Below are 17,050 nucleotides of genomic sequence, written 5' to 3'. Positions count from 1 at the left end.
ACCAAAAATCCATTCAGTCAGAAAAATGAAGATGGAAAAGGCTTCCAACAGAACGTTTAACCGAACTCAAATTAGGCTTCACCGTCGCCAGGCGAGTAATTGTGATGACTTGCCTACGGAAATTGATGTTCATATCTTCAAAAACAATCATCTTACAAATCATTGGTCTTTATTATCTTAATCAACATTGGCCTTTATATTATCTTAATATTCACACATTTGCCATTTAATGATAAATCCCCCCCCCCTAATTTTAATAATTTTTTTTTGAATTCACTTTGATGCATTATTTGTAACGGTATTCTTAAATGTTATGATATGAAAATCATTCAATAAAATATTAATTTACATGCTTTATTAAACATTAATTCCATAGTAAGATTTGTACTTCTGCTTTTCTTGTCGTAATATGTACACTTTTAATTTGCAGTAGACCGATTTATATTTTTCAGTCATATCAGGTAATAAGGTGAATTTAAAAAATGCGTTCCATATTAGTTATTTAAAGCCTGAAAAGTCAATAATCTCAGCGAGCAAAGTGATCGCCTAATGCGGCTAGTAATTTTTAATATTGTTAATTCCGTGCTGCATAATAGATTCGATCTGCAAAACGTTAAAACATTTTTCTCACTTTTCTTTCTTGTACACAAAGAGAAAGTATTGTAATTCAGCGAGAGTATCTTGTAGGACATATACAAATAGTAAAGAAATATAGAACTTTAGTGTGAATCTAGCATTTCTACTGAATCTATCGAGCGAATACGTGTTTTAGACGCCTTTGTATCTTGAAAATAGTAACAAATTTTGACAAGAAATTATAGTTGTAATCACAAGATTGCATATCGAATTACATTGATTTAAATCATTGCGCATATGAACTATCATTTAAATACATACAAAAGCACAAACTGACAGACGGTTAACTATTTAACAGATTGGATTCAAAATTTGATAAGATTCAAGCATTTTAAAGGCTACACTTTTTAGTTCTTTGAAGCTATGAAGTTGACTTGTACTTGAAATACCTGGCAGACAATCTTCCTCAGAATGGATTTCTCCTAAAATTTGATGAAATTCTATATTTTTGCTCAGAAATCCATACACCAAATTTCACCAGTCTAGCTCAAAGTGTTTTTGTGTTATTTTATTCACATACAGGTAGGCATTTGAACTCGTGAGATATCCTTGAGTTTTTAAAACACTTTTTTTTGCAATATATCTGTCTGTGAACCAGATAACTCAAAAGTGCTCTGAGCTATACAGATGAAATTTGGAATGTGATATTTACAACTAATTTGTAGATTTCAATCAAAGTAAAATAGGTCTATGATACTTACACCTAATTTGTAGATTTCAATCAAAGTAAAATAGGTCTATGATACTTACACCTAATTTGTAGATTTCAGTCAAAGTTTAAACAAAATAGGTCTATGATACTTACACCTAATTTTTAGATTTCATTCAAAGTTTAAACAAAATAGGTCTATGATACTTACACCTAATTTGTAGATTTCTATCAAAGTTTAAACAAAATAGGTCTATGATACTTACACCTAATTTGTAGATTTCTATCAAAGTTTAAACAAAATAGGTCTATGATACTTACACCTAATTTGTAGATTTCTGTCAAAGTTGTAAAAAAATAGGTCTATGGTATTTACACTTAATTTGTAGATTTCTATCAAAGTTTTTAAAAAATAGGTCTATGGTATTTACACTTAATTTGTAGATTTCTGTCAAAGTTGTAAAAAAATAGGTCGATAGTATTTACATCTAATTTGTATATTTCTATCAAAGTTTTTAAAAAATAGGTATCTGGTATTTACACTTAATTTGTAGATTTCTATCAAAGTTTTAAAAAAATAGGTCTATGATACTTACACTTAATTTGTAGATTTCTATCAGAGTTTAAACAAAATAGGTCTATGATACTTACACCTAATTTGTAGATTTCTATCAAAATTTTTAAAAAAATAGGTCTATGGCATTTACACCTAATTTGTAGATTTCTATCAAAGTTTTAAAAAAATAGGTCTATGGTATTTACACCTAATTTGTAGATTTCTGTCAAAGTTTAAACGAAATCCATTCGCAGGAATTTTGTCTTTCCAGCTCTCAGAGTACGAATGAACAAGGTTTCTATGAAACATAAATGTCTACATAAATAATATTTGGTGAACAAATTTAGCACCTAAGGTGGAGATCTATATCAAATTTTCAACAAATACCGTCTAGAGAATAACAATCTATTTATCTTTACAATCTATCTTATCGCAATATTTCATAAACATATGAAATTAGATTACTGAAATTTGGTACACAGCTTTAGCATTTAACACAGATTTTGAATCAAATTCGTCAAATGTTGACTGTTTATGGATCTTTTTATTTTAATGTATGTGAAGGTGGTAATTCAAAAATGTACTGACTTTGTTAATTAAAAATTTGGTACAGGTGGATTTTAGTTAAAAACGCATTTTCAAAAAGTCTAAAAAAAGAACTATGACTTCACAGAATTAATCATTTTTCTTCTCTTTTTCAGGACAACTTCCAGTTTTCTTCGCATATATTCAAATGAAATATCAGGTCATTCCGACCAACGGTTCTTTTCTTAACAGCTTTTTGAAACTGCAACTTTAATTGTAATCCCCTCGCGTATCATCGAATAAAAAAATTTAAACGAAAAGAATGCAGAATTATATATATATATATATATATATATATATATATATATATATATATATATATATATATATATATATATATATATATATATATATATATATATATATATATATATATATATATATATATATATATATATATATATATTACGGAATGTTATTAAATGAAATTTTTAAAATGTTTAGAATCGTCTTTTTCTGTTGCTTCAAAACGTCTAAAAAGCTATCTAACGATGCATGTTTACTTCTCAAAAACTTTGTGCAAAATCTAAACGGTGTAAAGGTACATTTCCAGCAACACGTGGTTAGATATTAGAAGACAGGCGTGTGCAGAATTGCACCACAGAATGCAATTCGATTACAAGCTGAGTGACATGTGCAGTTGCGCTGGCCATTTTTCTGTGACGCCACGTGCATTGACGCCAGCAAAAAATCGTACTGATCATCAGTTCACATTATTGTTGATAATGAATTGTTAATTAACTTTTCAAAAATTGAATAAAAACCTCAACTACGCCTATTAAAATCTGTCCGAGATTAATTGTTTGCAGGAAATGAATAATACCTGTCTGATATGAGGAATTGATGACAGGAAAAGAATAATATCTGCTCGATATGAGGAATCGATGATAGGAAATGAATATCTTTCCGATATGAGGAATATTGATGACAGGAAAAGAATAATATCTGCCCGATATGAGGAATCGATGATAGGAAATGAATATCGTTCCGATATGAGAAATTGATGACAAGAAAAGAATAATATTTGCCCGGTACGAGGAAATGATGACAGGAAATGAATTATATTTGTTCCGATATGAGGAATTGATGACAGAAAAAGTATAATATCTGCCCGATATGAGGAATCGATGATAGGAAATGAATATCGTTCCGATATGAGGAATTGCTGACAGGAAAAGAATAATATCTGTCCGATATGAGGAATCGATGATAGGAAATTAATATCGTTCCGATATGAGAAATTGGTGTCAGGAAAAGAATAATATCTACCCGATATGAGGAATTGAAATGAATTAGGTACGAGGAATTGATGACAGGAAATGAATTATGTTTGTTCCGATATGAGGAATTGATAACATGAAAAGAATAATATCTGCCCGTTATGAGGAATCGATGATAGGAAATAAATATCGCTCCGATATGAGGAATTGGTGACAGGAAAAGAATTACATCGTTACGATATAAGGAATTGTTAGTCTAAAATGAACGACATCTGTCCGAGACGAAGAATTATTGAAGGAATGAATAATCTGTCTAGGATGAGGAATTGTTGGCAAGATGTGAGGGTTTAAAGAATATACCATATACTTCATATACCATACCATACCATGTATATCATATGTATACCATAAGGGTTTAAAGAATGATCTTAGGACATTAAAATTTTTATGTATTTTGTTTAATGATAATAAAAGATATCCCTCCAGTCTGTACTGCATACATGTCACGTTTATTCAAAAATGTTTTACATTCAGAAATTATTTCTGGTGGGTAATTGGTCTCACAATGATTTATTTGTTTTGAAACTAATTTGAGAAAGATAGTGATTTTTCATTCCATAAATTCCAAAAGAACCACACTTGAAGAAACGAAGCATCTGAAACAAAACAACAATCAGGATAATATATTATATATAAAAAGATAATGATAAAAAAAAATCTTCATTTAAAATTCACATTCTTATGTAATTAAATCTATTATATATGAATTCTGTGGACATACTCCAAGTGTTAAATAATTTATAGCTACAAAACCTATATCAAAATAGCGTCAATTGTTTTATTTTCTAAAACTTCAGTATTTCCATGTCTTACGATTTCACAGCAATTAAATTTTAAACCTATTGCAATGCTTTAATTTTTAAAATTACACTGTTTACTTTTCTCTCAGTTTCACAGTAAGTAAATTTTAAATCTATTTCAAAGCATGAGAGTATACGAAAGTGCTTCAAATACTTTGAAGTTCAATTGGAAGAAAAATATAAAATCTGTTGTAAAATTTGAGAATAATTAGATTTCTAAAATTGCAATCTTTCCATGCTTCTCAGTTCCATAGCAAGTAAATTTGAAATCTGTTGTAGAGCATGAGAGTATTCAGATTTGCGATCTTCAATGGCCATTATGACTCTTGACAGGCGAACGACATTCAATGCTATGTTAATCGTCTGAAATGCACAAAATGTTGAAACTGTCCTTACAGAGGGTGGTTCATGGTCTCTTTCTACCCTTGATGAATCTCCTGCAACTCCATCGTTTTCAAAGGCATTTGGATATCCTGGGGCAGTTGAATCTGCCATGGCATGTTCGCTTCGAGAGTTTCCGTCTGTTTCAGGGTTCGATTCTTCTCCAATCAAATTTCGGTACACCGCAATACCTTCCCCAGCGATTTGGACGACTCTGGCTGAATTGCTGAGAGTGCAACAAATAGTATAAATGTTATCGTAAAACTCTGGATGTATCTCTATCTGTGAACTAAATATCTGCAGTATTTCTATTGGGACATTAACGCCAATATCCAAAGCAAAATTGCCACTTCTCATGTTGTCTAGAGTTTGTTGAAAATTTCTACAACGTCTCTGCATTATTAAGAACTCGGAGAACACTTTGAAGACATTATTATGCATTGCAAAGTTGAGGTCACATCCGAAAATCCTTCGAACGTTGATATTCAGATTTCGAGAAAATGCCAACCAATCTTGCAATGGCCTGGATAATTCCTGATCTTTTTTCAAGACTTCCTCGATCTCTTTAAGGTATTTTGCGGAAACAAAGGATTCTACAGCATTTGACGCTCCTTCCAACAGATAACCTGTAAAAGAAAATTTAAAAAGATTTCTGAGTTAAAATTATGAGATATTCTAATAATGGTTATAAATACGGTTTTCATAGAGAAAGAAACTATCGCATTTCATACTATATCAGCGATTCTCAGAAATTCGCTTTTTGGCGTAAACTTTTCGCAGTTGATTTTAATCATTTCTTATAAGAATCTCTCGGTGCTAAAGAATGAAAAGAATCTCCAAGTAACTTTAATAATAATACATTTATTATTAAAATAAAGTTATTCTTTATTAATAGTCAAGAACTATTAATAAAGAATAACTTTATTAACTGAGGAGTTTGAGAACTAATCTAGTACAAGGAGAATAAAGGCTTGAACTCAAATTATTCTGGAACATAACATAACACCATCCTGTGCCCCTGGTGCCTATAACACTGAATTATCTAACCAGTTGGATGAGCACAAGATGGAAGGACAAAAATCGGATAAAAGAAAGAAAAAGACTACAAACAATCCAGGGATCTCCGGAGAGAAACCTATCGGTGTCAAATCCTACACGACTGTATTTAAAGTTTTGGCGAAGTAATAACTAAATGGAGGGAACAAGAACACCGAAAAACAAATGGTGACAATGGGCTGAACTTACGAAGAAATCAGGTTACTAGTTGAAAAGGAAAAAATAACAAACATTGTAGAGTCAGAAATCTGTATCGTCCGTCTAGGTCCTGCGGTTTTGATTTCCTTCATGAGAACTTGGTTCTGTAAGGTATTGCACTTTTGAGGAAATAATTTAGGCTGATTTGAGACAAGTGGCATTCTGGTCTTAGCTATTCTGTGGTCGTGAAGAGGTCTTGGTACTTATGAATATGATTTACTTTGGAGTGGATCTCGCCGCGTGAAAGGGTATTCGATACACCTCTCCAGTACCATTCTTCCTCGAGACATGTTTCTGGCTTTCTCATGTACCATGAGAGAGTCAGTAGGCATTCGGTGGCATAGTCAATTGGGGATTATATCTTCCCACAGCTACAGCAAGGAGTGTTGGCCAGATAGTAGTCAACAATTACTGCTACGTTCAGTGGTGGCGGGGTGGTCGGCTGTACGCAAGAAGAAGAAGTAGTCAAAATTTTTTTTTTTAAATATGGCTCTAACTAATTATATCAGACATCTTATTTTAATTGATCCTATTTTTCCAATTTTTTTTGTTCAATTTTAGTTTCTTTTCCTCGAATGAATATTAAATAGTTGATATCAAATTGTATTTTTTATAATACCTTAATAGTTTAATCTTTCTTCTGCGCAATCATTTGAATGTGTGCTGTTCCCAAATCTGACCATAAATCTCTTTCTCACTAATGTGTTGATTTAACAAATCTAGATCTATATTTAAATAATTAGGAAAACCAAAGTGGTGGCATCCTATTAAAATCAATTGACTCCATTTCGTCAATTTTTAAACTAATATACTGCGTTAAAAAGTGTGTAACAAATTCACCTCGAAAATAATCTGTATCAAGTTCTGTGCAGGTAATAATTTCAGTCAGAAAACCTTTAAAAAAATTGTTTCGAAAATTTGGGTTTCGAACGGAATCCAAATTTTTTTAAACTCCACCATATAAGTGATCTTGTTGTTAATTAAATTTATCGTTGCAGATCCCATTTCATCACTTATTTTGATTTAATTAATTTATTTCCCAATTTTGAAGTTACTCCATTCTTTTGGAATAGCTTTCAAAATTTTGAACCATGGTTTAAAAAACGAGGAAAACATTCTAGCCAGCCTTTCATTCACTAAATTTCTTTGATCTTGGGCAGTATCTATTTTCGAAACACTGATAATGAAGCCAAGATAGATGGAATGTCATTTCATCTATTGATTTAAATTATAAGGTTTGCTCCAAGAAGACTTTAATGTAGCTTCTATAAATGTAAATTTTAAGTAGGAAAATTATTAATATTAGTCACAAAAATTCAAATTTTCGATTTAGGAAAATGAGTATATCAAAGTATTGCTTAAAATATCAGATGCATATATTTGCAGGGCTGGATTTTTAATATGCAAGTAGGTCACTGGCTAGGGATTTCATTACTTTGAAAGAGGGTGAGACTTTTATATTTTTTTTCGCATTATTTTTAAGGTTACGTAATTCTATGATTTCATGCGACTTATGGAGCTCCGTAATCTAATGTATTCAATTTTTTAAAAATTTTATTTAATTCTTTAACTCTTTCAGACAATGACATGTCTGACAAGCGTCTTAAATTACAGAAATTTTAATTTTAAATCTGTAACTAAAAGAAAATATTAAGTTATTCAAAATGCAAAAATAACTTATAAACGCTTCAATATCTCAAATGCCTTTTATATTATTACATAAATAAAAATAAGAATAAATATTTCAAATAGGATATGACATTTAATTACGAAGTTTATTCGATCAAGTGGGTAAATTTTAGGATGTTGCCTTTTTTTTTATTCATCATCCAAATTTGCTGCATATTGTTACGGAACTCGGGGTTCTTTCGATTTGTTAGTCGATGAAGAAGTAGTAGTCTATGAAAGAAATAGTAGAAAATAGTCTTTAGTAACAAACGACTACATTTATTAAATACGAAGACACTGATGCAAAGACAACAGATATACAGCCGAGATGTTCTTACAGAATAGACAGCAGCACATTACAACAAATAGTAGCCTACAAGTAGTAATCGGTAGTAATAAGAACCACAGCACACAAAGCGGCCAAACAGAATTCCGCAGAAGGAGAGAATCTTTGTAGCCACACTCTACGGTCTCTCCAAACACCTGCAGTTCTCTGCTGTCTCCTCGCTTTAGCTATATTCAGCTGCCGACATACTACTAACGACTGGCTTCTCTACACACGACTCGATGCTGCTTCCACAATAAACACCAGGACTCGGAATACAGCTCAGTTCAGCTATCGCTTGAGCTTCTCAAAATGCTTGTTCTTCGCTGGACTATTCCACCGTTGCTTCATTATCCTCTCGACGACTCGATACACGACTCCGACTCACTGCAGCTTGAGACTGCAGGCCTTTTATAGTTCCCGGGAGGAGGGCAGATAATGTTCTGGGCCAGTCAGGAGGATCTCGGTTCCTATTGACTGAATAGCTAAAATTCTCAAAGTTTCCAGTAATATCTATTTTGTCGCTAAATTCCTTGCCAAGTCACCAAATGGTCACCAAGTTTGTCGCCAACCCCTGCGATCACTGATTCGGCATCCGATCAGCATCTAACAGTGCTGATCCTAAAACGGTCTTTCCAGTGATTGAACTAACCGAGCTGGGAAGCAGCATTACAGATGTGTAATAATATTTTTTTATAGGAGTGAGAGGCGACTGATCCATGAATTAGCAGCTAAGGCAAACTTTGTATCAGAATATTTAGAGCAAATTGAATTTCACTTCCTTTTTTTTCTCTCTATTTCGTTTTTTACCATCATTTGGCCCTGTGCATTATATAAAAAATCTAGTCTTTTTGAAACACTTTTTTTAAAAAATTATTTTCTTTAATTAAATAAGAAAGTTTAAATGAGGAAAGAAAACTAAAGAGTCATCTGTACCTGAACGAGAGAGGAAATTGCCAATGTCCATAAGAGTTTGAGCTGATGACGATTCGTTCAGTTTCATAAGAGCTGCAAGGATGGACGCTATTTCACCAGCAATTTTGGCACTAATTCCTAAGCCTTTTCCATAATTTGCAGCCACACAGGTTTTGTCAAGCAGGTCTATCAATTCGTTAATTTTCTCAATTGTTTTGGCTCTCTGTACACGCCATTCTCTGTCGTCCGGCCTGATTCGTCCTCCATCTCTTTCGTTGTTAACGAACTGCATCATTTGATGCACTGCAATCCTGAATTCATCATGTAGTTCTTGTCGTTCCAAACGATTTCTTTCGTCAGCCTGAAATTTAAAGCAACATATTGTCAGGAGCTTGAAATATAAGGTGGTCATAAATTCTTTTTCTGATTACAAAGAATTGTTAAATAAGAACTATTGAAGTAAAATTTTTGCAGTGCGTTCTGTGGCTCTATGAATTCAAATCGACAGTTACTGGTCAATGTCAATTTTGATGTTACACAAGGAACAAAGAGTTTTGCAAAGACAGTTTAAGATATTGATACCCTCGATGATAGGATCATAGGTTCTGTATCTTGTGCGACAGTCAAAATTGTGTGTTTGTTGTGGTAGGAATTGGAATACCATCTAAACATTCTTCGAGCCACCAAGATTGTTCACACTGAAATTTACCGATGTTACATGAGCTATTGAATATAATATTCCCAAATCTTTACTTTGGAACAGTCGTGTTTCTATTTATTTTAGTCCGACAGATAATTCAACAAAATCTGAAACAGAGATTTTCAGATCAAAAGAGATCAGAAAGTTTTCCCCCAACTTCTTGCCGTTTCTCATCTGTAAAAATTTCCATAAAAAATCGTCTGCTGAGAAAATGATAGAATCTGAAAAACATGGATGTTGCTGAAAAAGATAAAGATTGCTTTTCTTCGAGTTAATGAAGACATTATGATTGCTGAATATATCAAGGAGCATGTAATTTAATGAATACACCACAGTTATTGACGAAGATGATAATTAAGAGTACCAATGTACTGTGCTGTAAGAGATGTACCAATAAACTTTCACTAGAACAAATGTCAATATACTTGAGGCAATTTGAGGGAATTTATAATTTACAGGAAATATTCTGGGGAATTAATTCCCGTTTGAATTATATCTAATGTATTAAAATCTTCAAAAAGTACAAACATTTTTATTAAAATGTGTATTTATAATAAATAATCTTAGATAAAGCAGATTTTTTCCTGTTACAAAAAAAAAAAAAAAAAAAAAAAAAAATCTTTTTTTAATAACTCGTTTGTATTCAAGAAATTGCACCATTTATTTATTGTCGCGCTTTAACTCCTATTTACGATTTGAAGAGGAGTTTCGATTCTCTAGCTGGCAACATTTCAGTCGAAAATTAATAAATTTCAAAGCATATTAACAATCTTTTGCAGCTCTGTGTTATTCTTGCGAGTTAGCAAATTGTACAGACTAAGTCTATGGCAAAGGATACCGACGTGCTCTGATTGGTTTAAGCCTTGGCATCTTTTTGGCAAAACATTGTCAAAAAGATGCCATACCGAAATATATTTTTATAAAAATAATTAAAATTTGTGAATTTATCCCTCCCCTTCTATTTTTTATGGTTTACATGTAATATTAATCTGGAACACATATCCAGCAGAAAAGATCAAATCCTGAAACCTAAATTCCGGAAATATAAAAATTACAATTTATTAAAAATATTTTTTGTGTGTGTTTCTTCTTAATAATATTTTGATATAACTAAAAAAACTAGCTACGAAATCACATATGCCGTTAATGTTTAAATATTTATACATTTTTGGCATTATGTAATCATCTCCCCATATGTAGTTGATGTGAAAGTAACAAACGTTCGGCAACAAGTTTCAATGACTGCATAAATTATCTAATAAAGGCTCGAAAATCATAGAAAAATAAGAATTTTTTAATCGCTGCATCATATGTTGAGTAATTAATTTCATTTAGTTTTTATACTTCTGTGCATAAACAACATTAGTTACTTGTATTACTAGTATTATTAGTAATATTTATTATTATTAATATTAATTAATATTAGTAGTAATATTTAGTAACTAATAATTTAATAACTAGTAATATTTAGAGAAAACAATTATATTAATAAAAATTAGATCGCGTTGATATTCACTCGAATCTTCCATAAAACTAATGAAAGGTACAAGGCTTGAGCCAAATAAGCAAAAACTACACTATTATGAGTGCAAAACATTGCCAAAAAGATGCCAAGGCTCAAACCAATCAGAGCACGTCGGTATCCTTTGCCATAGACTTAGTACAATTTGCGAACTCGAGTTATTCTTTAAGAATATTCTCTTCAGTTTTCATGTTTTTTTCTCGTATTTTCTCAGCAAATGAATTTTTATTCTTATTACTTATTTTAAGTAAGAAATATTTTCTTGTAGTCAGAGGATTTTTTTATATCCACAGGCATAACTTAAATTATAAATTTCAATTTAATAAATTTTCTTTGTATTGAAGTTTTTAAGACAAACAGTATGATTTCATTTAATACTATATTTTATTATTATTATTATTATTATTTATATATAAAGGATCATCTAATACTAAAAGGATCTTGCTCCCATGCCTTGAATTATCCATATGTGCATACGTATTAAAAAAGAAATTAATCATAGAAGCTTTTCTAAATTGCACATTCAGATAAAATCAAAGACTGGAATAGACTTACCATTTCTTTAAGAATGCTATCGTGCTGCTGTGAAATGTATAGATAGCTAAGAGAGAATCAGTGAACATTTCATTCAAGAATCAGTGAGCATTTCAAGCTATACAAGGAAATTTGAATGCCTTTTTTCTATTATCTGATAACTTACTTTCGGTTAACACTCTTTAATCTTTTAAATAAACTGAAACTGATAAGTTGGCGACATATGATCTGATAACTGGCGACGACTTTTAAGTTTTATTGATATCTTTAAAAAGTTTTTAAGTTTTATTCATATACCCTTAATAGCAAAAGTGATAATAAGAGTTTATTATCAGGGATGACAAAATAATCAGTTGTATGCCAAGAAGATAATTGAATTTTGGGTGGTCAAGAGCGTTAATGGAAAATCAGTGGGAGAAGGGGTCACCTTTGAAATTTCTTGCATAATATCTAATGAAGGTGTTATCCTTTCGCCAACCTCCCCCCCCCCCCGCATAAAACTATGAATTTTGAGTAAAGCCATGAATGCCAAAAATGTTCACATTTTCATTTTCAGAGTTCCACACAAGTGCTTTGTGCTTCAGAGTATAGTAAAAAAATAATAATAATAATTGGCAAATTATATATATTAACTGAATGAAGCAGACGAACTAAAGTTAAGAAAAATCGGCCATGGCGTGAAGCTAGAGTTTTTACTGAATCTAGTGTATGTTTAGTTTAGTTTTAGTTAGTTTAGTTATATTAACGTCCCGTTGTAAAGCAACACTAGGGCTATTTTGGGACGGACCTCGTAATTTTGAACCGAGGTCAGATGACGAAGACGGCACCTGAGCTAGCACCCCCCTCTCCACACCACACCAGCGGGAGAACGTTTAGCATGACGAATTTAACGTGTAACAGACCCCCTTTCACAACGGTTCTTCGGTGGAATCCGGTCTCGAACCGGAATCTAGTGTATATATATTATATATTGAATGTATGACATTGGCGAAGTATAGTTACAAAATATCGGTCATGGCAGAGAATCTGGAGTTTTTACTGAATCTAGTATATCTATTATATATTGTTCGAATGACACTGGTAAACAATAGTTATGCCGTGAATCCAGAATTTCTACTGAATCTAGTGTTGAATCTTTGGCATTTTTTTGTGACAGTTAATACGAGATATATAATTAATATGCAAGAAAATCGAATATGTATTTTCGAGGTCATATTATTCGTCATGATTGAAACCAAAATTCGACACAGAACATCAATTGATCACAACAATCAATTGAACACAAGATCGCATGCCAAATTCATTTCCTTTTGTAATTATTAAATTTATATGCTCTCGAAAGTCCAAGTCAACAGAAGGCCGACCCTTAGATGGATTTGGTTGCAAATTCGAAGCGGATCTACATTTTAAATACTAAACTTGTGTATAAAATTTTATCTGTCTAGTTTTTTACGTTTTGTAGTCATCGTATTCATTTGTACTCGGACAGCCGGACAGACAGATTTAGTCTGAATGGATTTCGTTCAAAACTTGATAGAAATCTATAAAATTGATGTTAAGTCCCTACACCAAATTTTATCTAACTGAAAGCATTTTTAGCTATCTTTTTTACAGACAGACAAGTATAGTTAGTTCTAAAAATCTGTTATTCGGACTCAAAGAAGACTGAGAGGTGGAATTTCTTCAAAATCTCGAGTTGGATTTTTTTTGACGTTTACAATACTTTCTGTTTGTGTAGTACTTCATTTACGAAATAGTAAATATATGATTCTTTAAAAAATTCGTTAATTCCCCAATTTGTTAGTTAGACGATCAATAACTTAAAATGTTTTTAACATAATTATGTCTATAGGCTGGCAAAATATATATGAATTCCGTCATTCTTCAAGTATGATTTGATAAATGCATATATTTGTGTGTACGTTATCACTGCTATTTAATTTACAGATAAAATACAGATAGATAAATCTAATAAAATACAGATAGATAAATCTAATAAAATACAGATAGATAAATCAAGCCTGAAGTTTCATCATTCTGCTATAATTTGGATTAGAAATTTGAATCTATTTTATTTTTTTAGTAATAATATGCTCCCAAGTTGCTTAAAAATAAACAGATAAACATTTTTCACTTTTATAAAATTTTTATAAAGGTTTTTACGAAAGGAACAAAAAAAAAAATGTTGTAATCGTCAAAGAATTCGAACTCGACAATTTTTTAGAATTATTCATAAAGTTTTTGACCCTATGTCCGAAAAACACATTTTAGGAGTTGTGTCTGTCTGTGAACACAATAACCCAAAAATGCTTTGAGATAGATGGATGGAATTTGGTATATGAACTTAACACTAAATTGGTAGATCTCTGTCAAATTTTGAGTAACTCCATTCAGAAAAAAATTTGTCTTTTCCTTTGCTCCAATTAAAGTGAACACTATAGTTTCAAAACGGAGGTAGGTATATTGGCAAAATTTAGTATTTAGTATCTTAAATGTAGATCCCGTAAATTTTGAATTAAATCATCAAGGTTTTGACTGCCTGTCAATCTGTATATTCACAAGCATATAAACTCTATAACTCAAAAGCGTCTGAACTAAAATATATGAAATTTGGTATGTGATTTTGTGATTACAAATGTAAAATTTCTTTGTCAAGTTTTGGTTTTAATAGAGCAGGAAAAAGCTGTTTGAAATATATTCGATTTTCTGATACGTGTGTTAATCGCATTGTAGCGATTAATCGCCAAAAATCGTCAAAGATCGCACTGTAAATGCCTGTTTCATAATTAGTGGTTCCCAATGGCATATAGTTAATATACAAATACATTTATCCCAGAATATGTGAGAAAGTTTCAGGGAGACTGGTTAATAAATTTATTTTTTTAATTAATTATCTTATAAAATTCCCAGTGAACACCTACTATATAAGAAAATAAACTAGCTGCCCTACAAGTTTATAGATACTATCAGCGTTAATCATCAAATGATCGAGATGATTTCTTACTAGATAAAATGCGACATCAAAACCACAGGGACTTGGAATTAAATGCGTACCGTCCTAGATATATTTTAGAATTGTCTTGAACCCTATTGCAATTGTCAGTTTTATAGAGAGAACAAACGCCTGAATCTAAAAATCAGTTTTTCGGTATTAAAAAGTGCTAAAATATTAAAATAAGCAAAATCTGAATTTTTAAAAAGATTGCAATATTTTCTCTTTGTTTGATTTAAAGGACTTCTATGCATTTTTCACACAGGAGTATATTAATATTCCGATTATTTTTTCTTGATTAAATATTAAAGACGCTTAGTTAATTGTTCAATACCATAAATATGTTTATAGAAAAGACTTACCATTTTATGCAAAGTCGTTTTTTATCCAAAAATCCACCAGAATGGTATGAGATACTCAAAACATCTACAAGCATTTCGTACTATTCAGGTATAATGCGAAACATATTAAACAATCCTTTGAGAACTTACTTTCACCTAACATCCGTTTATCTTTTGGAGTGAAGTGAAAGTGAAAATTGTCGAGATATGTTCGGATATAAGATAAGAGAACTCTCTAATGGCAAAAATAAAAATACTGATAATAATCATCCGTTTTGAGTGCATACAAAATAATCAGTGTGTTGTTTAATAAAGAAAATGGGGTCACAAAAAGTTCTCAGCCAATCTAATCTACAAATTCAGGATCATATTTAGAAAGCATCTTGAAGAATCCGGATTAACTGAACTTAATGGAACCGTATTCACCTCGGATAATCGAAAATTCGGTCAATAGAAATTAAATTTTTATTTATTTTTCTTTCAAGAAGGCTTTTACAAATTTCTTGTTTGAAATTATGGAAACAAGGCTCTAATACTTCATAATCTATACTAATAATAAAGATGAATATGTATGTGTGAGCGTGTGTGTGTGTGTGTGTGGAGGGTGGGCTGTGTAACTCGGAGCGATTCTTTTTCTTTTTTTTTAAATTTTAATTAATTAAAAATTAAGCTGAATTTTTGAGTTTTCCGCGATAATTTCCAAGAATATTACTGCACAAAAATGAGTTTTATACTGCATTAAAATATAAAAACGTTTATTTTTAATTTCATAATTTTAATTATGCACCAATATCATAATTTTAATTTATTATTTTAAATTATAAAAATTTTTAAAAATATTTTTTGTTAAATTTCTAAAATTGATTGCATCGTTTCCCTGAGACTCAAATGTCTTCATTGTTTCATCAAATATTTAACCATGTTATTTTCTTCAGTTGTTGAAAGATAAAGAAATAGGATTATATTTGAGCTATTAATTTTTCGCTTTTAGGATTATTAGAAAATGATAAAGAAAGTGATCACATTTGGCGACTTATCGCCAATAAAAAGTTACAACTTGGCGAAATGTCCACCATATATATATATATTATAATTTTAAATTTAAATTTTTCTAGCTGGCAAAAAATTTTGGATCTAAGCTCGAGAAATTTTCAAATGAAAAAAAAAAAATCATCGCTTTTCTAAAAGTTGACGATTACAAAATATAATAGTCATGTGAGCATTCCAAACCAGTTTAAACCGGATTTTCGAAAGAAAAAAAAATTCTGGCCTCCAAAAAAAATATTAGAAATCGATTGATTTTGAAATGTTTAAAAACCACCGCTTTTTCTAAATGTTGATGATTACTAAATACTAATCACGTGAGAACATGATGTTTTTCTATCGAATTCATACCACGTGTCTTAAAAAAATAATGCTCTCACATGATAACTTGAAATTTGTGATTTTTAAGTTTCAATTTTTATATTCTTTTCTTTTGATTTTAAAAAGATTTAAAAATGATTTTTATGCATTAATACTTTCAGAAGTTTAATTGGAAAATGTAAAATCAAAAACCTCAAAAATATTTCTGAGAGACGCACATTTTTAACATCCAAAATATATTATATTAGTCTTAATATTGAAGCTCTAAGAGGTCTGGCCTGTGTAACGTAAATAACATAAAAACACACACATTCCACTTTTTTACTAGTAAAGATATTATAATTAACACCATAGAAACTATGTTTATAGATTCCTCAAAAAAATTGTTGAAATAATTAGAAAGAAAAATTAATTACAGAATCGCGAAAGTATTGGGAAATTTAAACAGAATTTTCATTCTTTGACTTTTAACTAAAGAAGAAAAACTCGCAATTAATTAATATTTTATGAAACAATAAAAATGATTTGAATTTCATTGAAATAATAA

The 17,050-nt window shown here is 30.8% G+C and overlaps 1 protein-coding gene across 3 annotated transcripts; it reads right to left on the bottom strand.

Moving 5' to 3' along the window:
- Nucleotides 1-4,136: 4,136 nt before the first annotated feature.
- On the bottom strand, nt 4,137-15,309 carry LOC129956424 (uncharacterized). 3 transcript variants are annotated; one of them, XM_056068306.1, is made up of 4 exons: nt 15,160-15,309; nt 9,071-9,410; nt 4,903-5,513; nt 4,137-4,302 (listed from the first exon to the last, which is right to left on the bottom strand). In XM_056068306.1, the coding sequence occupies exons 1-4, from the start codon at nt 15,160-15,162 to the stop codon at nt 4,207-4,209; spliced, it is 1,050 nt and encodes a 349-aa protein (XP_055924281.1). In that variant the 5' UTR covers nt 15,163-15,309; the 3' UTR covers nt 4,137-4,206. The 3 variants fall into 3 exon arrangements, with proteins under 3 accessions (XP_055924281.1, XP_055924279.1, XP_055924280.1); XM_056068304.1 differs by lacking the exon at nt 4,137-4,302 and having other exon boundaries at nt 4,309-5,513; XM_056068305.1 differs by lacking the exons at nt 4,137-4,302; nt 15,160-15,309 and adding an exon at nt 11,827-11,923 and having other exon boundaries at nt 4,309-5,513.
- Nucleotides 15,310-17,050: the final 1,741 nt, after the last annotated feature.

Source organism: Argiope bruennichi, chromosome 11, assembly GCF_947563725.1.
Source record: "Argiope bruennichi chromosome 11, qqArgBrue1.1, whole genome shotgun sequence".
In the NCBI taxonomy this organism is placed as follows: Eukaryota; Metazoa; Arthropoda; class Arachnida; order Araneae; family Araneidae; genus Argiope; species Argiope bruennichi.
The sequence above is the reverse complement of the archived record's forward strand: the minus strand, read 5'-3'. Positions and strand labels throughout refer to the sequence as shown.